At 43.2% G+C, this 24562-nt stretch overlaps 2 protein-coding genes across 4 annotated transcripts in view; one reads left to right on the forward strand and one right to left on the reverse strand.

The window, feature by feature from the left end:
• LOC143214707 (cholecystokinin receptor type A) overlaps window positions 1-24562 on the reverse strand; it is a 635098-nt gene that overhangs the window by 122780 nt on the left and 487756 nt on the right. The gene's annotated exons all lie outside the window — the stretch shown is intronic.
• On the forward strand, window positions 15630-17693 carry LOC143214710 (uncharacterized). The gene is made up of 7 exons (XM_076436062.1): window positions 15630-15875; window positions 15968-16063; window positions 16135-16296; window positions 16538-16814; window positions 16964-17100; window positions 17194-17318; window positions 17396-17693. Exons 1-5 carry the CDS (start codon window positions 15813-15815, stop codon window positions 16966-16968), a joined length of 603 nt encoding a protein of 200 aa, XP_076292177.1. The 5' UTR covers window positions 15630-15812; the 3' UTR covers window positions 16969-17100; window positions 17194-17318; window positions 17396-17693.

The raw sequence follows: 24562 nt of genomic DNA on the forward strand, positions 1-24562 counted from the left end.
GACGAAATTAATGAGATTTATTAAAAATTGTGATCAGAACAGCATTTAAAAATCAACATTTTATGAATCCTATTTGCCACCGAAAAATTATCTCTTTTCTTATTGATACCCTGGAGAATCTATTTAATATTATGTGTCCATTTTTGTTGCAAATGAATAGTATTTGTCTGTATTTAGAGTATATCTCTTGTACTAAGATTTAATGTTTATAATTTGGACCGTTTATTTTGAAAGTGCTGTAAGTCCATTTTCTCTTGTTTCGAGAAAATTAAAGGCTAACATAATATGTTAATTAAAAAATTTAGGCAAATTATATGAAGTCTGGCAATGTTTCTACTGTTTTATCAATACGTATTTTGGTTTTTTTAAAATTTTTTTTTTATTTCTAGACCTTCTCCTCTTGACAGTTTCACGTTGAACAATACAATAGAGAAATACATTTTGCTTATTAAAATCACCTATATTCGAGAACTTATCAAAAATTTCTATACGTTGTGTTTCATTAATACGTTCTATACATTTCTTCGAGCAATTACAACTTTTGGATTCAAATTTTTTTGCTGGAATGAATTTTCCTCTTTTTGTATAGTATTTTTGTCCAGTATTTCGCTTAATTTTGTTTATTTGTTGCATATATTTTCCTTTATTTTGTTCTGCAGAATCTAAGTTCTCAGTAGCAATATCCTCATCTGATGAAGATTCTACCTCTATTATTCTTTTTCTCTTTTTACTATTCGTTAATTTGTTGTTCATAGCGGAATTATCTTCATCCTCTGAATCTAAGATTTATTCTTCTGTTTAAATTCATGGGCTTTATTTCTGTGTGAATTTATTTAAAATTAAATAAAATAAATATTTTCAATTGTCATAAAATAATATTGATTTACCATTTGTTCTTACCTATATCACTATCTGATGTTAATATGAAGTTATCCATTTTAGGAAAAAATAGAATAAGTAACCTAAACTAGTAACTCTTGACACGTAATATGACACGTAATATAAAAGAAATGTAGGATAATAGGCTACTGATCTGATCGGCAACCGCATCTGCTAAGCCACCTACCTCTGTCAATTGGACTTACACCACTTTCATAATCGATAATTATGCAATTTCATTTACCGACCAATTTTAAATTTTACTGTGACGTTGCAAATCGTGCGACGTCACTTTTCCGTTAATTACGGTTACAAAAGTAACATATAAACGGGACTGAGCCGCCTCTCACGAGCCACGACACGGAATCACAGGATTCGAGAGCGTTCCTCGAGGAAACCCCGTACTTATCGATCGCCGATGATTGACATCTGTCGTACGTGCCGAGAACGGCCAAGTTTACAGGGCCGTATTACGGGCACGAGAAAGGTACCCCGACCGACCGAAGTTTTCCGAGGAACCGATACAGCACCAGACGAACCTACAGAAAAAGAACTGGCCGATATTGCGGAAGCCCCGTGCACGGGCAACAACGATTTGGACCGAAAGCACACGGGGAATCAACCCGGAGGCGTCGAAGGGACAGGAGCTTGCATCGAACAGCTGGTTATCATGACCTTTCGAGATCCCGACGTCGCCTCATCGCGCTAAAGCTCCGGCGTGGGTGGTGCGATCGCAGCCAAACGGAGGAAAATCCTCAGGCACGATTATTCGCGCTAAGGTCTGGGGCCCAAGGACCTTACTAGGGACGATCCTGGTCGCTACAATGTTACGTACGCGCCACGCGCCAATCGGGAAAATTCGGCAACGAGTCGAGAGGGGGAACAAGGATCGAGTCGCCGCGCGATCGAGAATCGATGCGACACTGTCGCGCTGGCTCCCGGTAGATTGACACGTAGATTACGCCGGTACAGAATCACGCGCAATATAACGCCGCTGGTCCACCTTAGCGATTCCGGTTGCATTTAGTAACGAGTGCTCGTGAGAGTTTCCCGCTGGGATTACCCGAGAAGGCAACGGCACCGACCTGCCCCGCAGCCGGCTAGGGCCACTTCACGGAAGCAATAGCGGAACCGTAAAGAAAAGGCGAAACGGTAAGTCAGCCAGTGTTTCATCCGGTGTTTCTTGCGAGGTGACTCGACCTTAATCGCGCGAGGGCGAACGCTTCTCGTCTCGTCCTCGAATATTCGCGTGTGCCGAGGCGCTAAGCGCCTCGTGCCAACGTCTCACGCCCGTTCCGGGGGCGTTTTGAGGTTAGGTTTCGGAGAGTTTTCCCCGGGTATTGCGAGTGCGGAAGTTTCCTCGGAGGAGTCGCGTTTCGTGAGAATAATCTCTAAGTGTCTTGAATCCTGTGTCGCGCCGATGATCGAAACGTAACTAAGCGTACCGTGCGTGTAAAATCGAACCGCGAGCGACGGCCGCCGCGACGGTCCATTACCGCGCCGTTCACCTGCGCTACACGCGATCTCGTCGACCGCGATTTTCTCAACTCGCGGTCTTGTACGACGATTCCGACGTGTGTCAAACTTCGATACGACAACCGCGCAGCGAACCTACATCTGTCGCAATCTTGTATAAAGAGCGCGGGCTCTCGGGTCGCGGCCACGTGGCCGTAATTTTGTAATCATTAACGACCGATTAAACATCTCGAGCCCATATCGTCGTGAGTTATTTCTCGATTCCTGTGAGATCCGTCCTGCCGTGAGGATTGTCCGAACGTTCCTGTGTCCGAATCCTGTGGCCCGTTTCGTGGCGCAATTTCCGTCCGCGTATTTCGAGGGTCGACTTCCGGACTCAGCTCCTCTGAGTCCAGGAACAGAATCGCGTTTCGCGTGGCACTCTAAAAGTGCCTGGCGCCCGAACCGTTCGCAAAATTTGATCCGTCGGATCCTCGAATTCCGTTGTCCCGGGCGGACCGCGCGTACTCGGCTAGACGCGGCCCCGCCTCCGTGCCTGTAAAGCCCGAGATTGATCCTTTCCACGGGCCTTCCAGCTCCGCGGAAAAGATCAACGTGACAGTACAAAACATGGGAATTTTTTAAGAAATTAAACACGGACTAGTTATACATAATAAATTTACATTAAATTAAGCATGAATTATGTGATATCTCATTTTTTTCAAAAATGGATTTACACCACTTTCAAAATAAACGGTCCATTTATTGAGATAACAATGCTCAATAGACTAAAGAGAATCTTCAAAGTTTTCAATCTTTGGTAAAGAGTCCCCCATGTGCCCTCATTGTATCAAAGTGCATTATTAGCGTTCTTTTCTCTATGAAATCGTACAGGAATCACATCCCGTTCGGTCCCGGTACACAAGTTATTATTGTTCAAAGCGTATGCGTCGCCTGAATTGCGGCCGAACCTCTGGCATTTTGATGATGCAGTCGAACAATTAATATTGAAAGATGTTGACGAAGAAAGTGATGACAATAATGATTTCTCAATATAATATAATATAATGTCAATTGTTATTGTTCTTTATACAATAAAAATTATATTTTTGTAGGATTTGGTCGTCAACGTGGATGTAATTTCGTTGACTTCGGACGAGACAAATTAACTTGACAACACGAACGATAATAGATGATTTATTACAATTAACAAAGGACGTTAATGTAGTGTACTGGGAATACACCGGTGAGGGTGAGGCAAACTAAAACACTCTGCGTACTTTTGCTTGATATCGGAAGAATGTATTTGCACAACGTGTAATTAGTCGGAGCTCTGTCGGGCGTAGACTGAGTCCCCGTCGCGGGTACCGCCAATCTGGTTTCCGCATAAAAGGCTAGATGTCACTCGAATACGATCGAGTACATTACAACTCCTCCCCGTTTATTTTGTTTAAACATTCTGAATACAATTCTTAATAATATATTATATTTTTTTTTATTGAATTTTCGATTGTTTCGCGATCCGATTTGATCGTCGTAATTCGGTCGGTCCTTTAATGATCTGATCCGTGTGGCGCTTCCAGTTCCCTTTTTTTCCCACATCGACTTCGTACGTTACCGGGGATAACTTCTTCGTTATCTGCCCCAGTAAACGCTTCTCATTTCGCACGCCGTAGTCCTTTACCAAGACTCTCTCCCCTTCGCGAAAAATTGCGTTCCGGGTACCTTTCCTGCATCCAATTTGCGCTAGCTGTTTCGCATCGACGTGGTCGGCGGTTGACGGTCTTAGGAGATCGAAACGGGTGCGTATTTCTCGCTTGTACATTAAATACGCCGGGCTGCGTCCCGTGGTACAGTGCTCAGTTGCGCGATAGTCATGTAAAAAAAGATTAATTGCATCGCTTAAATTTCTTCCCGATCTGGTCGCTTTGTCCACTTTATCTTTGAAAATGCCAACGAAATTTTCCGCCGCCCCGTTTGTTGCTGGGTGATACGGAGCAGAGAAACTTTGTTTTACGCCGTTTACGCGCAAAAATGTTTTAAATTCGTCACTTGTATATTGCGTGCCATTGTCTGTTACTACATGTTTTGGCAGACCAAATCGTGAAAAAAGTTTCTTAAACTCCGCTATCACTTTCGTAGTTTTAGTACCCGTGCCCATATCGATTATTTCGGGCCACTTGGAGTGCGCGTCGATAACAAGCATAAACATACGGTCGTGAAATGGACCCAAAAAATCGCTATGAATACGTGTCCATGCTGTATCGGGCCACGGCCACGGCGTTAATATGGTTTTCTCAGGGGACTTTCTCCCTTGCAGACACACGAGGCAACTGTTAGCTAGGTTTTCTATCTCTGAGTCTAAATTCGGCCACCAGAAAAACGATCGGGCGATCGATTTCATTTTTACCATGCCTAGGTGCGTCGTGTGTAGTTCCGTAAGGACGGATGATTGAAGCGACTTCGGCACGACAACACGGTAGCCCCAGAGGATACAATTACCATGAATAGTTAATTCATTTTTCTTCGTATGAAATTTCTTTTCTTCCTCTGATAGTGTGCTAGTGTTACCGGGCCAACCGTCTCGTGTGTACCTCAAAACGTTAACTAAGGTTTTATCCTTCAGAGTTTCTTTCGCTATCCTTTTCGAATTCACCGTTTCAGAACCTTCGTCAACGTAGTGTAAAGGTATAAACTGCTCGTCAAAAAGCGGAGTTGGATCCTCAATTGGCAGTCTGGATAAAGCATCGCAGTTTAGATTTTCGGTAGACTTGATATACTTAATTTTATACTGAAAACCCGATAAGAAATAGACCCATCTTTGAAGTCTGCTCGCGATAGTTTGGGGGATACCCTTTTTCGGACCGAAAATGTAAATTAGAGGCTTGTGATCTGTTTTCAAAGTAATCTCTCTGCCATAAATATAATAATAAAACTTTTTAAATCCAAAAACGATCGCGCTCGCCTCCTTATCTATTATCGCTCTACTCTGCTCGTTTTTTGGTATGATTTTGGATGCAAATTCGATTGGTCTCTCAGTACCGTCCTCATATTCATGCGACAGAATGGCTGATATGCTGTACGCGGACGCATCGCATGTCAAAATCAACGGTTTCGTCGGGTCGTAGTGCGCCAACACCCTTGGTGAAACTATTTCCCGTTTTACCCAATCGAACGCTGCATCGCATTCTTTAGTCCAATTAAATTCTTTCTTATTCGCACAGTCGTAAAGTGCCTTCAGTTTGACTGCTCTATACGGTAAGAATCGTGCGTAATATGTAATCAACCCTATTAGAGATTGCAATTGTTTAGAGTCCGTCGGTTTCGGCGCTTCTAGAATTGCTTTCACCTTCGACTTTGCTTTATGCAAACCGTTCTTATCGATAACGAAACCTAGGATCTCGAGCTTCTCTTTGAATAGTTCACACTTGGATTTGTTTACTTTCAAGCCATACTCCTGTAATCTCTCGAATACCTTAGTCACGTTCACAACGTGTGACTTTTCATCTTTTCCCGTTACGTATATGTTATCAATATATACAGCTACTTTTTCGATATCTTGTAGACATGTTTCCATTTTTCTTTGAAAATCGCCCGGCCCCGATGCAATCCCTTCAGGCAATTTACGATAACGATATAGTCCTAAATGAGTTATTATTGTAAGACATTCGCGCGACTCTTCCTCAACAGGAATTTGCATATACGCATGCGACAGATCTATTTGAGAAAACTTCTGTCCTCCTTGCAAACGTGAAAAAATCTCGCCGATGAGGGGCAACGGGTGTTTATCAACAATTATGTTCGGATTGACTGTCATTTTGAAATCTCCACAAATCCTGACGGATTTGTCGGACTTCAACACTGGCACGATCGGCGTGGCCCATCGACTCACGTCCACCTTTTCGATATTTCCCAGCCTTTCCAACCTCATCAATTCTTTCTCAATTTTATCACGTAATGCGAACGGCGCGTGTCTTACTTTCATTGCTACCGGTACCGTATCTGGTTTTAATGTTACTCTAAAAGTTCCTTTAGTATATTGACCTTGTCCCGGACTAAACAAACGTGCAAATTTCTTTTCATAGTACTCAATGTCGATGATGTTTGCTACATGTTTACACTCGGTTTCGCGTTCGTTCTTTCGTGTACTTGTACCTTTCGCGATCCGTATGCCCGGTTCGTTGTTCGTTTTTCTCTCAATTTCCAAATGGAGTGGCCACAGCCCGAACGCCGCTAGCCATTGTCTTCCTATAATGGGTGGGTCATTACCTCGCGTAACGCAGCAATCTAATATATTTCGTTTACTCCCGAGTTTTACTCTTAACCCTAACATTTTTCCAATCGGTTTCAATTTACTCCCGCCATATAGGTTAAACTTAACGTTTGCCGGTTCAAGGGGTACGCTTGCAAAATATTCGTAGTACGTAATCATGCTCCATTTTTAATTTTACCCCGTTTATCTCTACGTCTACAAAAAGAGGATCATCACAATCGTTCAGCGCGAATACATTTTCTCGAATTGCAAAAAAATCTTCCTCCGACTCTTCCGTTTCGTCCGGTTCACTCGCAGATTCGCAATACTTCACTGTTTGTGACTTCGCTTTTCTACACGCCGCTTGCATATGTCCTTTCGTTTTACAATAACTACAAACTTTATACCTGTGTACACAATCTCGCGCGTAGTGGTTTATCTTATCGCAGCAGTAGCATCTTGGAGTCTCCCTCCCGCTCGCTATACTTTGCTTCTGTGGACGCCCCTGCGTCTCTGCATCCTGCGGCTTCCTGCGCTGCTGTCCTTTGGCGCTCCCCCTTCCGCCATGGAATCGCCTACCTTGGTCAACCCGGATTGCGTGGACCTCCCGGACCCCTGGCCCTTCTGTCACCTCCTCGATCTTTTGTACGTTGCCCTTTGCATCTTGTTGTGTCGTGGCAATTTTGATAGCCTTCTCCAGAGTCAATCCCTCTTCCTTGAATAACAGGACCTTCGTCTCGTGATCTCGAGTGCCGCATACTAGTTGGTCTCTGAGCGCGTCATTCAACTTTTGGAAATTGCAATGAAGTGCCAATTTCTTTAATCGTGCTACAAACTCAGTCACAGATTCCGTACCCGATTGCTTCGCTTGATGGAAATTGAAACGTTCCATTGCCTCCGACGGCTTTGGGCATAGATGGTCGGATACCAACTTCACTATTTCGGCAAACGTCTTTTCTTTTGGCTTTGCCGGTGCACAGAGATCTCGGATCAGTATATATGTCTCTGGGTTTACACGTGTCAACAAGATTGCCGCCTGTTTATTATTATCGGTGACTCCCGTGGCTACGAAATATAGTTCCAGGCGCTCGACATACGTTTCCCAATCGTCTTCTCCCAGTTTGAATTCGAGTCTACTGTTATTGCACGACATCTCTTCTCTATCCTCGTCTACGCTCACTCTCTTTCCTTGTTTATTTACGTTGTCCGCTGCTTTCTTGCTCGGATCTCCTTTGTTGTCCTCTACTCGCGGAATAACGAGATTTTGTCGAAATCTTGCCACTAATGTTCGTCGTAGGCTTTTAATGTCTGTCTCCGGGTCTACTACGATCCCGTAATCTTCTTTTAATTTTCTTATAGCCTCTGTTTTATTTAACTTATACAGATGACCCACTCGCGTATCCACGTCCTCGGTTGCACTTGACACTGCCGGTTCTTCGTCGCACATGTGGTTCTGCCGATTCGCTCGATTCGTTCGCGTAACGCCTCTCCTCGAATACGCGAAATCTATCAGCTCTTTCTACTTTCTGTTATTTTTATTATTCCTCGTCGCCAGTTGTAGTGTACTGGGAATACACCGGTGAGGGTGAGGCAAACTAAAACACTCTGCGTACTTTTGCTTGATATCGGAAGAATGTATTTGCACAACGTGTAATTAGTCGGAGCTCTGTCGGGCGTAGACTGAGTCCCCGTCGCGGGTACCGCCAATCTGGTTTCCGCATAAAAGGCTAGATGTCACTCGAATACGATCGAGTACATTACAATTTGCAACTCGCACAACACAGTGTTTTTTTCGCTTCTCGTCTACTCTATTCGATTTGCTATCTCGACTGCTCTATACAACTCTTGGTTTTCGAATTGTCGTCGGTTACACGTCGCGGGCGTTTTTTGCTTCCGCAACGGCCAATGACAACTCCTTCGTGACACCGAGCGACAACCTTGCCGTTTGTTGTCGCTCGCACACACATCCATACGTAACGCAACACACAACATACAGTTTGGGGGTCTTCGATCCCGCGCTCCACATCCTACATTTTTGTTTTTTATAATTAATATTATGTTTTTCGCACAGTTTTAAATAAAATATTTTTAATTATGTTTATAAAATCCATCACTTCAAAAATGATTGATTATTGTGTTTATTTAAAACCTGAACCTGATTTATCAGACACTTCCAATAATCTGAGAAAAAAATGTTTTAAACAAAACGTTGAAACAGGTGTGTTTCGTCGTCGTTCGGCTTCCTCGCGTTCGGGCTCCTTGGTGTTGAACAGCTCGCCGACCCAGGGTTCTAAACGACAAGTGGAGTGACGACGCGAGGAACGGAGTCGGTACGGGTGAAATAACTGAGACGAGTCGGTTGCGGGTAACTAAATTATACTCGCTGCCTTTCGGACGCGTAAGCTACGGTGCCTCAGGATACGGTGCCTCCGGATACAGTGCGCGTTGGTAATGCTACGGTGCCCGTGACTTTAGAACGTGTGACCGTGAGAGTGCTACCTGAACCTGTATGTGGCGTGGGACGCAGGCAGGATGGACAGGAGTAGAGTTAGATCACGACTGTCGTCGTGATCTCCCTACCTAGGCCGGGTTGTTGTGGTCCTTCGATGTCCGTGACGCACGGGTCACCGAAGTTCCTCCGGACAGTCGTTCAGGGAGTTCGGTCAAGGTGACGCACCTTGTTTGGCTCGACTGGCCTCGTGGGCGACTCGCCTCACGAGGGTGACTTTCTAGGCGGTTCTTAGGCGACGTCGAAGGGTGACGCACCACTTCTAGTTCGGCCGATTTCGTGGACGACGCGTCTCACGAAATATACCGGTGACGCACCGGGTATGTTCGAGGTGGAGTACAACTCGCACCAGCGGAGCGACAGGATAACTGGACAGGAGGTTTTCCGACGAAGTCAAAGGGTGACGCACCGCTTCTTGTTCGTCGGCTCTCGGAGGCGACGCGCCTGGCGAAAGTGACCGGTGACGCACCGGGTGTTCGAGGTGGAGCACAGCTCGCACCAGCGGAAGTACAGGATAACTGGACAGGAGGTTCTCCAACGAAGTCAAAGGGGTGACGCACCACTTCTTGTTCGCTGGCTCTCGGAGGCGACGCGCCTGGCGAAAGTGACCGGTGACGCACCGGGTGTTCGAGGTGGAGCACGGCTCGCACCAGCGGACGGGCAGGACGGCAGGGTTCCGACGAGGCCGAAGGGGTGACACACCGCTTCTTAATCGTCGACTCTCGGAGGCGACGCGCCTAGCGAAGGAGACCGGTGACGCACCGGGTGTTCGAGGTAGAGCACGGCTCGTACCAGCGGAACCAGGATGCCGATAACGGCGGAGACGTGGACAACGGTTACAGGTAGAATACTCACAGCACTGGAATATCGCACGATGTTGTCCCTGGATAACTGCTGGCAGACTCAGGTGGTTCTAGTCTGTTCGCGACGGCTTTTATAGGGATGGTTTGGTGGTAAGGGATGGTGGTGCGGTGCGGTATTTTGATGATGACGTATGCCTTCTTATGATCAGTATTTTGGAATTTGATTTTGGATTCCGTTGGGTTCCGCATCTAGGTACGGGGAGCGTGCGGTACAGGCGGTGTTGTGTTGACAGGAGGCCGGCGGTACGGTACTAGATTCGCGTCGTCGTGTATAACCGGTGGAGGTTTGCTAGGGGTTTATTCGTAACGGGCCTACGTTATGTAGGTCTGTTACAACGTAATCAACATTCAGCAGTCTACAAATTTCAATCGAAAAAATTAAAAAAGAAACTTTCAATGCATAAATAATTAAAGTCGCCTTGAATTTTTAAAAGTCAATATGTATTTTTGACTTAATAATATTGTAGCTGATATCAAAACGAATCCAACGACCTAAATTACTATACCTTTAAACTTTCACATAGTGCTAAAATATTAATGAACAGCTAGATCGAGCGCGTGGACCAGTGTGCGTCGCTCGGACATAGTTTCCGAGATAATTGCAAAAAACCTTCGTTAACCCTTTGACCAGGGTTGCCAGATGCTGCCCCTTAGGGTGCGCGCACAGTGGAGCCGACATCGGTCGGAACTGTGACGTCAGAGGCATCGGGCCCGACCTTAAAATGTGTGGGTAGGCTCGTCTGTGAGACCCTTCTAGCTTCGACCGACGTCGACCGACAGGACTCCCGCCGCACCGCGGGCTTGTATTTCGGTGCAGTGTTCACATTAAATACTTTTCATGTCGCCAATTTTGAAGTATCCGTATTTTTAAGAACGGGTCCACAAAGAGGACACTTGGGGCTATATTATCATTATTTTTATTTTTCCAATTTCCTGGCGGTATGATAGCAATGCGCCTGTTTAAAAAACAATTGCAAAATAAACTATGAAAATAAATATTTTTTCAACTAAAACAATTTTTATTAAATACTCTTATGGTTTCACTATATGCACCCAAAACTAAAATTGTCATTGTTTTGTTAGTTTGGCCGTTATAATTTAATGGAAAAGTTGTGACACCTCATATTCCACGTCCGTAAAGCCATGAATTTTCAAGATTTCAAAGAATTCTCTTTGAGATACGTTCATATTTTACTAAAAACTGTAACATATCCAAATTTGAACAAAATTCGAAACAGGAGTCCTATTTTGCATGGAATGATACATGTGCATTAAGGGGGCCGTCTCCTAGCAGATGACGGTCGCGCGTGAACACTCACACACCGCTAGAGTACACTCACACACCGCTAGACCACGTATACGTACGCGAGAATTGCTAGGATCAGGGAAATGGGTTCTGATTTCTCGATAATGCAAAGACGGGGGTTTTTATTAGTAAAAATCGCTAGATAAAAGATCAATCTAGCGCGCTGTTTGCTTCAAAAGTCGTTCTTTTACGTTTCCGAGCAATGATTTTGCAATATTCGGCTGCATGTTGCCCGTCGGAGAGGCTAGTACGCCGGCGTGACTGTAGCGCCATCTGACGGGCAACATGCGACGGGCAACATGCAGCCGAATATTGCAAAATCATTGCTCGGAAACGTAAAAGAACGACTTTTGAAGCAAACAGCGCGCTAGATTGATCTTTTATCTAGCGATTTTGACTAATAAAAACCCCCGTCTTTGCATTATCGAGAAATCAGAACCCATTTCCCTGATCCTAGCAATTCTCGCGTACGTATACGTGGTCTAGCGGTGTGTGAGTGTACTCTAGCGGTGTGTGAGTGTTCATGCGCGACCGTCATCTGCTAGGAGACGGCCCCCTTAATTGTATGTAGATCAACGTTCACGGAAGTATGGATACTCGAGAATAATTAAAAACTAAAACAATTATATAAGATACTGCGATTTAGATCAATCGTAAGCAGAATTATTATATTTAATTGTTGTTTATTTTAATTATCATTTCATTGATCGTCTGATTTTTGAAAGAAACTGAAAGACGCCATCCGGATAATGTTTTCATTTTCTTATTGTTAGTTTTAAAAATGTCAAGCTTAATAAATATGGATTCGAAAAAATCGTTTATCTCGCTGTTTTCAAAACGATAGTGACCTTATTTATCGGAAAGTTAAAAATGTCGCAAACTTTTTTGTATTATAACGTTCATATTAACGTCTAGTTCTAAACAAAAAAGAAAATCGGTGGTACTCAAAGGATCTCAATAATAAACGAAAAAAATTAATAATTAATGTACTCACCATTAGTAATGTACTCACATGGAGTGCATATACATAAAAACAACAAAGAAATTAGGAAAAATTTTTTCTAATTTAACTTTTTTTCTAATAACAAGGTCGTTTTTATCGACGTGACCACACCCACGGCATCGAAAGTTCGACAACGTACCGGAATATATTGCAAATTTTTTAGAGAAATCCTCTCTTAAATACATTTAGTTCTTTATTACTTTATTGTCGGAGCCACAGAGGAAGACTCTGACATCTTCCTATGCCTCGATAGCAATTATGTGTTATAAACCTTGCAGACCTCCACGGTCAGTTATAAGCTGCAACTATTCATTTTTGGGGTTTCCCGTCACCCAAACACCGTGTGCAGCGACTCTTTTATCTGTCTTCCACCTGGAAGACACTTGTGGCCAAGTTGAGATGGGACACTTTTCATGTAGTGAAAAAACATTTTCAATTTGTTTATGTCCAACAAGTAGTCCAATACACTGCCCCGTACGAAGCGGAACAGCAGTGGGTTCAGAGTTGTGCAGAATTACAATTGAATTACTCCAGGAATCAAAATTATTAGGTCGAATCGAAAGTTCTTGCGGTTTTCAACTAACATCAAAATAACAAAAACCGTAAGGACTTTCTCTCCGACCTAATACCAAATAATTGAATTACATCATAATTCAGTCATATTGTAATTTATAATTCATATCTTCATTCAATTAAAGTACAATGTAATTCGTAATTGCAATTGGAGTACAATTATAAAATAGCGGTACGCATTATGAAGGAGGACGAGGAATAGAAACTACGCCGCATAGACAGCAAACAAGCATATGAAAGAAAAACATAAAAATATATCCGCACCAGGCTTGCCATATTCCGCGCGTGCCAGGCCCCTTACCGCTGATCCCCTCGCCCATCTGCTGGGCTATGCCCGCCTGGCTTGCCCCACTCCTCGCCAGTGGGAGCAGGTAGGGAACCTAACGGGCGTTCTTTTGTTCCGCGCGACGCCACGGACGGCTTGGCTTGGGTGAAAGTGAAGTCTTTATGGGACACCCGTTAGCTTGCTCAACGCGCACGCGTGGCGACGAGTGGGGCAAGCCAGGCGGGCTTAGCCCAGCAGATGGGCGAGGGGAGCAGCGGTAAGGGGCCTGGCACGCGCGGAATATGGCAAGCCTGATCCGCACTTCTTCAAAGTTCTGGACTATAATTTGAAGAACTGTATTTTAATGTAATATGTAATTCAGTGATGACGTAGTTGAATTAGTATTATGTATAATTGAAATACAATGTAATTTAATTGTATAATTGAATTAGCACAACTCTGAGTGGGTTAAGATATTAAACTGTTACCGCCCACTACTACGCGATTGTAGGGGGTGGCAAGGCGCCATCTCGTATGGGTCCGAATTGGCGACATTGTATTGATGCGAGCGTGAGAAGAAGGTTCCCAGGCAGGACTACGGTGACGTGTCTCTAGGTACGATGCGCGCCCGATTGGATTAGAGTGGAGGAGGCAGGCCTCGTTTCACACGCATGTTCGGCTGTTGTCGAAATATTGGCTACGGCGGCCACACATACTATCTAGCGTACAGCGTCGAAGTCAAAACATTGGGACCACGGGCGCGGCTGCGGTGGGGATAGGCAGACCTACAGATGATAGGCTCGATTTGTTTATGTGCCGTTCCCGGGGCTGTTCTCTATGAAGAGGTTTATGACAGATCATTACTATTGAGCTGGAAGTCGGCACTTTCTCGGACAACACGAGTTGTACTTTACTTAACTCAGTTGTAAAGTAATTTAAAAACTTTACAGTAAAGAATTATGAATTGGACGCGCCAAATGTTTTATTGCACGTGCCGATAGCCGCTACGCTATCGTACGTCGCACAGTGATGCAAAATCCTCAAGACGTGGCAATAATTCGTTTACTATGGTAACGTCATTTTAAAAAATCTATGTTCTGAAATACATTAAAATATTAATACATTACAGTATTAATACATCGATCATAGATTAAGAGATAGAACCTAAGCACAAACGCTGACATCGGAAACAACTGCGACATCCATTTGAAGGAAAAAATTTTTTCTACTTTCTTTGTTGTTATAATGTATATGCACTTCTTGATTTTCTAAACATTTATAGTGTAGGTATTATTCAGTGCGGTGAGTGCATTACTTTAAATTATAAAAAATACAAAACTAATTATTAATTTTTTTCGTTTAGAACTGGACGTTAATATGAACGTTATAACCCAAAAAAGTTATGAACGTATCTCAAAGAGAATTCTTTGAAATCTTGTAAATTGATGGTTCTACGCAGACGTGAAATATGAGGTGTCACAACTTTTTCATTAAATTATAACGGCCAAACTAACAAAACAATGACAATTTTAGTTTTGGGTGCACATAGTGAAATCATAAGAGCATTTAATAAATATTATTTCAGTTGAAAAAATATTTATTTTCATAGTTTATTTTGCGATTGTTTTTTAAACAGGCTCATTGCTATCATACCGCCAGGAAATTGGAAAAATAAAAATAATGATAATATAGCCCCAAGTGTCCTCTTTGCGGACCCGTTTTTAAAAATACGGATACTTGAAAATTGGCGACGTGAAAATTATTTAAAGAGAACGCTGCACCGTCCGACGTAGGGCGAAAAACGAAATGATTTGATTCTCCTCCGGCGTCGGGACCCCATGGGGTTTGTCCATTGTTACCCTTCTCGAAGGTCTCGAAAAGGTTCGGCTCCCCGCTGACCTTGACCATTTTGCCCGATGCCGGCTCCACTGTGAGCACCTTTTCGGTCGATATCGGTCGAAAAGACACCAACACATGCTTCCCGAACGCACGTCTGTGTGGGCAAAAGTCGGTCGTCGGGCGAAAACGGGTCCACTGTGCGCGTACCCTTACGTTTCCGTCCCTCGCCACCAAGCTGCGTTAAGCCTGCCTTCGCTTCCCCCACTCTTACCACTGCCGCGTGCCGCGTGGAGCATGCTACCGAGTGGCGCAGAAAACACCGTACGCTTATACAAGCTGATTTGCTTCGGAAAGGTAGGCTATACTGCTATAATGAAATAAATTTATTCGTGTATTGTTAAATAAACACAAATTAAGGTTTGGAAAATGTATATTTGCGACCTGCTAATTACAATCACTGCTATTGCTTTCGCTAGTATTCTATTCTACCTAAAGGTAAGCTATACTGCAATAACGAAATAAATTTATTCTTGTAATTAGCAGGTCGCAAATATACATTTTTCAAACCTTAATTTGTGTTTATTTAACAATACACGAATAAATTTATTTCATTATAGCAGTATAGTCTACCTTTCCGAAGCAAATCAGCTTGTATAAGCGTACGGTGTTTTCTGCGCCACTCGGTAGCGTGCTCCACGCGGTACGCGGCAGCGGCAGTGGTAAGAGTGGGGGAAGCGAAGGCAGGCTTAACGCAGCTTGATGGCGAGGGACGGAAACGTAAGGGGCAGCATCTGGCAACCCTGCACGCGGCACGCGGCAGCGGCAGTGGTAAGAGTGGGGGAAGCGAAGGCAGGCTTAACGCAGCTTGATGGCGAGGGACGGAAACGTAAGGGGCAACATCTGGCAACCCTGGTCTACAGCATATTTAAATGTGAACAAAATCCGAAATGTTACTCCAAAAAGTGTCTGTTTTCGCGTGGAATGACCCATAAGTGATATTAATAAATGTATTTATATTTATAGGTAAAATTACCAGAAATTATGGAAAAAAATATTAATGCGTGCAAAGAAATTTCAACTGAGGAGCCTTTAACTTCTATATGTTCAGATAGCTATAACGTAAGACTTTTACTTTACATACTATTTCATTTGAATAAAAAATTCATTTTGTGATAATATTATTATTTTAGACGAGTTCTGCAGTAATAAAAGTAGAAACTGATGATGATTCAGTTGGATTTACCGAACCAATGAGCATTACAGGAAGAAAGAGAAGGCATTTAGTAAATACTGATTCACATGAAGTTAGTGAAAAAGTATTAAAAATTGAATCTGAATCCAAAAATGAACGTGTAAGTTTTTACTATCTAATATATACAGTTTATTTACTTGCTGTTATCCGATTCATACGTTATCGCGCTCACGGTTTAAAATGAAAAGTTATGTGGCATCATGTAATCATTGTAATATGGTAAAGAAATGATAGATTTATTTATAAAAAAGTAAAAATGACTTTCAATATCTAAATTTCATCAAAATCGGTAGGGTGTACCCTAATGTGATCATTTACTAACTAGTTTTATTCTATTGCAGGTGGGTGCATTATTGCAATCAAATAAATCGACTGAAGCAACAGTGTCTTTGGTGGACAAATGTACGTGCATATCCCCGAGAAGATTGTTTAATTCCCCAAGAGAGCAAATGTTGCGGGAGCAGATCTCTAAAATGAAAAGAAGACATCAATTGGCATTGAAAGCCTTAAGAAGGAGTAATAGAAGAAAAGACAGGAAAATTACGGATCTGCAAACAATTTTGCAGACTCTAAAAAAGAAGAATTTGTTAGAAGAGGAGCAAGTCCATTCATTGTCAGGTATTTCGGAGTCCGACAATCCGTACAATCCGACATCAAGCTGTACACAAACAAGTGTGCAGAATCGCTGATTCATTGTCAGTGATTGAAATTGTTCAATAATTGCAGTTCCGCAAAAACATCGAAATTAATTGAAATATGTTTTTCAGAGTAGAGATTCTCATATGGTGACGATGACCGAAACGAGAATGGAGTGCAAGATTCCGAGGCAATAGTAGGTCCAGCATCAGCTGACAATGTAAGCCAGTGGCTGGCAACGATAGTCGCATGAGCATCAGCTGGCAATGTAAGCAGAGAAATGAAATTCTATTTTTCATACTGTGAAGTTTTTAGAGCATTTTTTCGTTTTTCGTTTATTTGTGTGTTGTTTCTGTTCTAGTCACGAATTATCTGGACTGTTTGCCACGAATGTGCCACAGGTGTGGTACCCGATCGTCGAGACGATCGTCGAGATGTTGACGGATGACACGAAGAATGAGCATCCGCTGAGGCAGAAAGGTGCCGGTAAGTATACGATACATTATGAACTGTTTCGTATCAACATTAGTAACTATTAATTATTAATATTTTGTATGTTACAGAAACTGAAAGATACCAGGTCGGCGGCAGCGGAGGAGGCGGACGGGGTGGCCACAGCAGTTTAATCATCGATTACTATTGTATAATAAACTATCAATATATAATTTATATAATTTCATATAATATTTCATATTCTTTTATATTATTTCATATTACTTTACATATTAATATCATGTAATAGTATCTCGTCGGTGTATATGCTAGTCCTGTCCTGATCCATGCCACCGATTTAATAACAGTAAACAGTGGGTTCTGTTTCCTGCTAAAGGTGATGTAGGTTTTATTCCATGCTAGAGATATAGCACAGACGAGGACAGACGCTACACTAGTATTTAAAGTCGCCTATAGAGCGCACCACAATGCTGCCATCTAAGATGGCCGACAAGTTGATTCCCCTTCCGTCTTTGGGGACACCCCCTCTCACCCATAAATCTACTTTACGCTCAGTCCTTAGGTCCGTGGCATCTGGCAACCCTGCCTTTGACTACTGTTGGCGCTGTGGCGGACGTGCAAGGAGCAAGTGTCGCCAGATGAGGGGAATCACGGTGAGATGATATAAGGTGAAGTCCCCTATGCCTGGACAGCATGTTTTTCTATTTTAAATTTTATCACTTTAAATAAACAAAAATAATTTTTTAAGAGTTTTAACATACAGTTCAGAGTTTGTAAAGTAATTTAAAATAAAAAAATCATTGTTTAGGTTAATATCTTAATTGTATTAACAAGAATAATTCAAACCTATAGTTGGACATATTAAATCCAATCTAAGCTAGTACCTGGACAGAAGTAAACCCTACACCGGGACAAATTGAATTTACATATAATCTGCAACAGACACTATTGTAGTGCTCCAAGCACTATGGCCGCCACGGGGAGCAAGACGCGCAACCGGGAAGAGTGGGGGTATTCCTTGAGAATGCCTCCGATCGAGCAAAAAGTTGCCCATGCCTGATCTATAACATCGAACTTTATTAAATCTCTTTAATGTGATACACATATAAATATATTATTATATATTACATTCTGCCCTTAATTTGTTGTGTAATTATCTTTTTTCTTTCGTGTAAATTATTATTGATTTCTTGTTCTTGTTCTTTTTTAATTTTGTATCTCTCTGTTTCCTGCTTTTTTGACAAATGTTCTTCTTCTATAATTTTTTTTCTTGCTCCTTTTTGCAAGATCTTTTGTCTGTCTTCGACAGTACAGTTGGCGGTCCCTTGTTAGCATCCACCGAACTTAAATTTTTCATTCTAGAAAAAATGCGTGCTTTTTGGAATCTTAAACTGGCCCACTGTATTGAGATATTCTTGATTTCTCTTCAATTCTTTATTTTTATCCAATCTTCTATTTTCCTTCCATCTGTCATTTTTAATAGTATCCTTAGATTTTATGTACACTTTTGGCTTTCTCTTACTTTAATCTGTTTTTTTATGATACTTATTAATTACTTTTTTCGACTGGAATCAAAAGTTTTGTTTCTAGTGATGGTCATTATCAAATTTAATTTTTAAAGGAAGTTTACAATCTGAAAAAACATATTTTTAAGAACTATATCGACATGAATAATTAATTTTTGAGGTTAGGTATTAATACTGATAGATTTAAAAATTAAGTATTATTAACGTCACAGCCGGAACACATTTTCTACATTCGTTATACAAGCTAATAGAAGATTTATACGTACATTTAGTTAAATAATTTGGAGTTCCGTTTCCGGATACATGGAGAAAGCATGCGACAGTGAGAGCAGAAGATATAAAAGTGTTAATAACGAGTGAAATCGAAGAAAAGGTGGAGTGAGAGTGAGTTCCGTGGGAGGAGGAAAAAAAAGGATCAGCTGAAAGCAAAAAGAGAGGTACGCAAGACTAAAGGAGTCCTGTGAAAGGACTAAGAGAAGAAAGTGAGGTTAGGAGCAGATTAGAAAGAGGAAAGAGAAAACAAAAGATGTGGGGTCGCGCGTACCACTCTGCATTGACAGCATAGTGGGGAGCTGCCGCGCCTGCGCACGACCACTGACGCCATTATCGACGGCACGTCGATCGTGCCGATCGATCTCTTCTTCCTCGTGCTCTCGAACTGTACACACGTGTTTACTTATTGCTCTACGATTATTTCGATCAGCCATTGTGGCTCGTGGAACCGTTACATAGTAATTCGGTTTATTGCCTCGTTTAGGCACTGTATAGTTCATGTATCTTCTCAGTGTTTTCTGAATAAATTGTTGATATTGTTTACACTCGTTAATAGTGTCTACAAGTGAATTATTCCACGTGCTGAGAGTAAGGCTCACCACATGTGATTCAAGACCATCATTGATCCTTTCTGGACCAATCCTTACATTGGTGACCCCGACGTGATCTGAGAAGAACAATACGGAGCCCAGGAGGAGCGGTAATAGTGCAGTCCATATCTGCACAGCTCGACTTTGGCGGTACAATTTCGCTCATCGACTACAGGACCAAGCCGCCATTTTAAGAAGTACGAGCCGCTGTGTCTGCCTGAACGGGTATTCAACTGTACAAAAGGAAGACAACAGCGTGTTGGGTAAGTTGGGAACTCGACTCAGAGTCTGATAAGTTCCAGAAATTCTACCAAGGCACGGCAGTGTTTCGCCTCGTGAGGTATTCACATCCTTCACGATACGTGCGAGCTGAGCTAACGCTGACGTCACATCCGGAAGAGGCGATTTGCTCGAGATCCAGTGTGCTGTCCACCTCGTGGCCCGGTCATCCCGAGGTCACGCCGAGCTTGCTGTCCGTTGCTGCCTACCTCGTGGCCTGTTTAGCCCGAGGTCACGCTGAGGGACATCTCTTTGTTCCTGCGTCGTTCAAATTGTATACCTCGTGGCCTGGTCTGCCCGAGGTCACATCGAAGGACGCTGCCTGTTGCTGTGCCAGAGGCTGTTTACACCGGGGCCCATTGTCCCCGAGACATCTCTGAAGGACGCTGCTCTGTTGCTACGCCATCAAACTGTTTACCTTGTGGCTTGGTCTGCCCAAGGTCACATTGAAGTAGGCTGACATCGTCAACGGAGCCTGTCGTCGTGCCTCGTCAACGGTGCCTTTTGTGTCGCATAAACTGTGCTGTGATTTGACATATGCATTAGCATTGTGAGAAGCGAAAAACTCTAATCAGTCACAGCACGGCTTCTCACGCGTTAACATATTGTTAAAGACATTAGTTTTTTTTACGTGTTCGTGCTTCCGCGTCGCGTTCGCGAATCTGTCGCATGAACAATACCTCGCGTCGAGTAGGCATACCTGTGTTCACGAAAATATCGAATTCTGGTCGCGGGTAACTTCTTGCAATAGTCCCTGTGACGCGCTTATGCGTGATTTAGGTCAGGTTGTAAACGCTGAAGCGTAGGTTAATTTTTAGAGCCTAACCCTTATAGAAAATGGCGGCTCCGGCTCCTCCTCCGCCTCCGTCTCCAGCAGACCCGTTCAATCCAGATGAAACTCTCGAAGAGATTCGGCGAGAGCGCGACGCTCTCAGGGATCAGTTGGAAGATAGGTTAGGGCGAGAGGAACGTAGGGATGTTTCCCAGGTCGCGGTCGCGCGCGTTCCCAAAATCCCACCATTTTCTAGAAAAGGGCCAGTATTATGGTTCTGCCAATTAGAGGCATCATTACGTCGTTCGGGCGTCACGCACGAACTGACGAAATTCGACTATTTAGTCATGTCATTAGATGAGGATTCCTTAGCAAATCTTAGTGATATTATCACGATGCAACCTCCTTATCCTGACATTTACACTAGGTCCAAAAGACGTCTTTTGTCGGTCTTCGCGCCGACCGATGAGGAGAACCTGTGAAGGTTATTAAGAGGACAGGTTGACGTGAACTGTAAACCGTCCCAAAACCTTCGGCAGCTTCGTTATCTCAAGGAAAGATGCAATTGCAGTGACTCTGTCTTAAAATCAATTTTCTTAGAACAGCTGACGGATCACCAACAAGAAATCTTGGTGGTGACCGAAAGCAAAGATTTAGATAAATTAGCAGAGGTGGCAGATAAGCTAGTGGCCGTCCATGGTCCGAAGCCTGTAGTCAGTTCGGTTGGGAATCTGAGCCATTCTGATGCTACTCCCATTAAAAAGACTTCTTCTTTTGTGCCCTCTTCGGATGGCATTGCCACTCTGACGGCAAAACTCAATAAAATAGAGTCTTTGCTTAAAACCCTGGTTTCTAATCAAAAGAAACAGCGCTCTGCTTCCTCGGGATCTGGCCAGCAAGCAGAGTCGCGTGGTCGATCCAAGACTAGGAAGCCCTCTGTCAATGCACGTTTTTTGTGCCTGGCGCACACGCGCTATCCAGATAATCCCATCTCTTGCAAGGAGGGATGCAGCAAATACTCAGAATGGTTGGCTGCAAAAAACTAACCTCACCTGCCCACGCGGAGACCGTGGTGGAAGGTACAGGTGATTCCAGACGTCTCCATATAAGAGACCGGATTTCCGGTCAGGTATTCTTAATCGACACCGGCGCAGACGTGTCTTTGCTTCCTGCAGATTCGAGGATTCGAGGTAAGCCGAGTCGACTCAAATTGGTCACCGCCAATGAATCCTCGATCGACACGTTTGGCGAATATTTTCGCACGCTCGACTTAGGACTGCGTAGGGCAATCAAATGGCACTTTTGTATAGCCAATGTTCCTCATCCCATAATTGGGGCAGATTTACTCTGGCATTATGGCCTTGTTGTAGATATTCGTAAGCGTTGCTTGGTGGATCGAGCCACTTGTATAACTTCGTCTGGTGAACTGAAAGATGTTCAATATCAATCAGTCCACACCGCTGCCTCTGGCACGGAATGCGCTGACATACTTTCTGAATTTCCAGAAATTACAGGAACTTCGTTTCCGAATCTGCCCAAGTCGAAGGAGGTGTTTCATCACATCCTTACGAAAGGGCCACCCATTTCTTCTTGTCCGCGTCGCTTAGCGCCGGACAAGCTCCTTGCTGCTAAGCAGGAGTTCAAACAGTGGTGTGAGGCAGGTATCTGCAGACCTTCAAGTAGCCCTTGGGCTAGTCCTATGCACATGATGCAAACGAAAGATGGGTCATGGCGAGTCTGTGGTGATTACAGACAATTAAACGCTGTCACCATTCCAGACAAGTATCCTACTCCCCACTTGTATGATTGTTGTAACAATCTAGCAGGAAAAAAGATTTTTTCATCTTTAGACTTGCATAAGGCGTTTAATCAGATTCCTGTAGCGCCAGAAGATGTGCAGAAAACTGCCATCACAACCCCTTTCGGGTTATTCGAATTCGAATATATGACCTTTGGTCTTCGTAATGCGAGTCAATCGTTCCAGCGATACATCAATCGTGCGCTGGGCGACTTAGATTTTGTATTCCTTTACATTGACGACATACTTGTTGCTTCTTCCACTCGGGAGGAGCATTTCAAGCATCTTCGTATAGTGTTCCAGAGGTTGAAGGATTATCACCTTCGCCTCAACGTTGATAAATGCAATTTTGCAGCCCAGGAACTTGAATTCCTTGGGTATACAATCAACTCCGAGCGCATTCGTCCTCTGGCTAGTAAGGTAGAAGCCATTCTAGATTTTGGCAAGCCAAAAACCATAGTCGAATTGCGACGTTTTTTAGGCATGGTAAATTTTTATCATAGGAATCTTCCTAATACTGCTAATATCCAGGCTCCCTTGAATGCCTATTTTAATGATTCAAAAAAGAATGATAGGAGGGAGATCGTATGGTCTCGTGAGGCCGAGCAGGCCTTCGACAAAATTAAACAGGATTTTGCGAAAGCTGCTCTTCTGGTTCACCCTCGGTCCGGTGCTGAATTACGCTTAGTAACCGACGCGTCCGATCGCGCGGTAGGCGCTGTTTTGGAACAAAAGAGTCTTGGACTCAACGCGTCGAGCGCGTTCTGGGAACCCCTCGCGTTCTTTTCGAAGAAGTTAACCCCCGCGCAACTAAATTACAGTGCGTACGATAGGGAGTTAACTGCCATTTACGAAGCGATCCGTTACTTCTCTTATCTGTTAGAAGCGCGCGAATTTAAAGTGCTAACGGATCATAAACCATTGATCTATGCGTTTAAACAGCGCCCCGAGAAAGCGTCTCCGCGCCAATTGCGCCAGTTGTCACTGATTGCGCAATTCACCACTAATATTGAATATGTGAAGGGCCCGGAGAATGTAGTGGCTGACACCCTTTCTCGGATTGAGTCACTTCGACTCCCCTGTGAGATCAGTCTCTCCGATCTCGCAAACGCTCAGAAGGATGATGAACAACTGGCGGAACTCCGCAAGTCGTCTACTCATTCCTTAGTGCTCAAAGCTATATCTTGGGGCCCTGAGCATATTTCGATTTATTGCGAAATTTCTGGCGAGGCCATTCGGCCTTATATTCCCGCGAGTTTACGTCGAATAGCGTTCAATATTTTCCATGCGCCCGCACATCCTGGTCCGCAAGTCACTGAGAAGCTTATTAGACATAGGTATGTGTGGCCTGATATGCATCGCGATATTCAACGTTGGTGTAGGGAATGTCTCGACTGTCAACAGTCAAAGACATCGCGTCATGTGAAAATAATTCCGGATAAGATCATAGTTCCAGATGGTCGTTTTGACCATGTGCATATCGACATAGTAGGTCCGTTACCTGTTGTAGAGAGTGATTAGGAGCGACTCATTTTTACCTTTTATATACTTATTTATTCATATATGGATAATAACACTTACAAAATAAGATAGAAAAATTACATGTTCGTTCTTTGTTTTGATACATTCTCTATACTCTATTGCCAATACCATATAAACAAAAACTCCCAATAATGTATGCGATCAGGAATACCAACAAATCCCCTCTTTGATCACACACCTTTAATTATTTATATTGAGTAAAATTAAATTCTTTAAATGTTTGTCGGGTGTTAGTCCTTTCGTTAGCATGTCAGCCTCCATATCTTTGGAATTTACGTGGACTAGTTTTATATTGCCTTCTCTTACCTCACCTCTAATAAAATTATACTTCCTATTTATATGTTTTGTCCTATTAGTAACGTTATTCTTGTGAATCCAGTCTATTGCTGACTTGCTATCGGTTTTCAATATGAGTGGAGGTATAACCGCTTCGTCTAATTGAAGGCTTGACAGTAGTCCGCTCATCCATTTCAATTCTTTTACGCCTTCGCATATGG

This window comes from Lasioglossum baleicum, chromosome 12, assembly GCF_051020765.1.
Source record: "Lasioglossum baleicum chromosome 12, iyLasBale1, whole genome shotgun sequence".
NCBI classification, from domain to species: Eukaryota; Metazoa; Arthropoda; class Insecta; order Hymenoptera; family Halictidae; genus Lasioglossum; species Lasioglossum baleicum.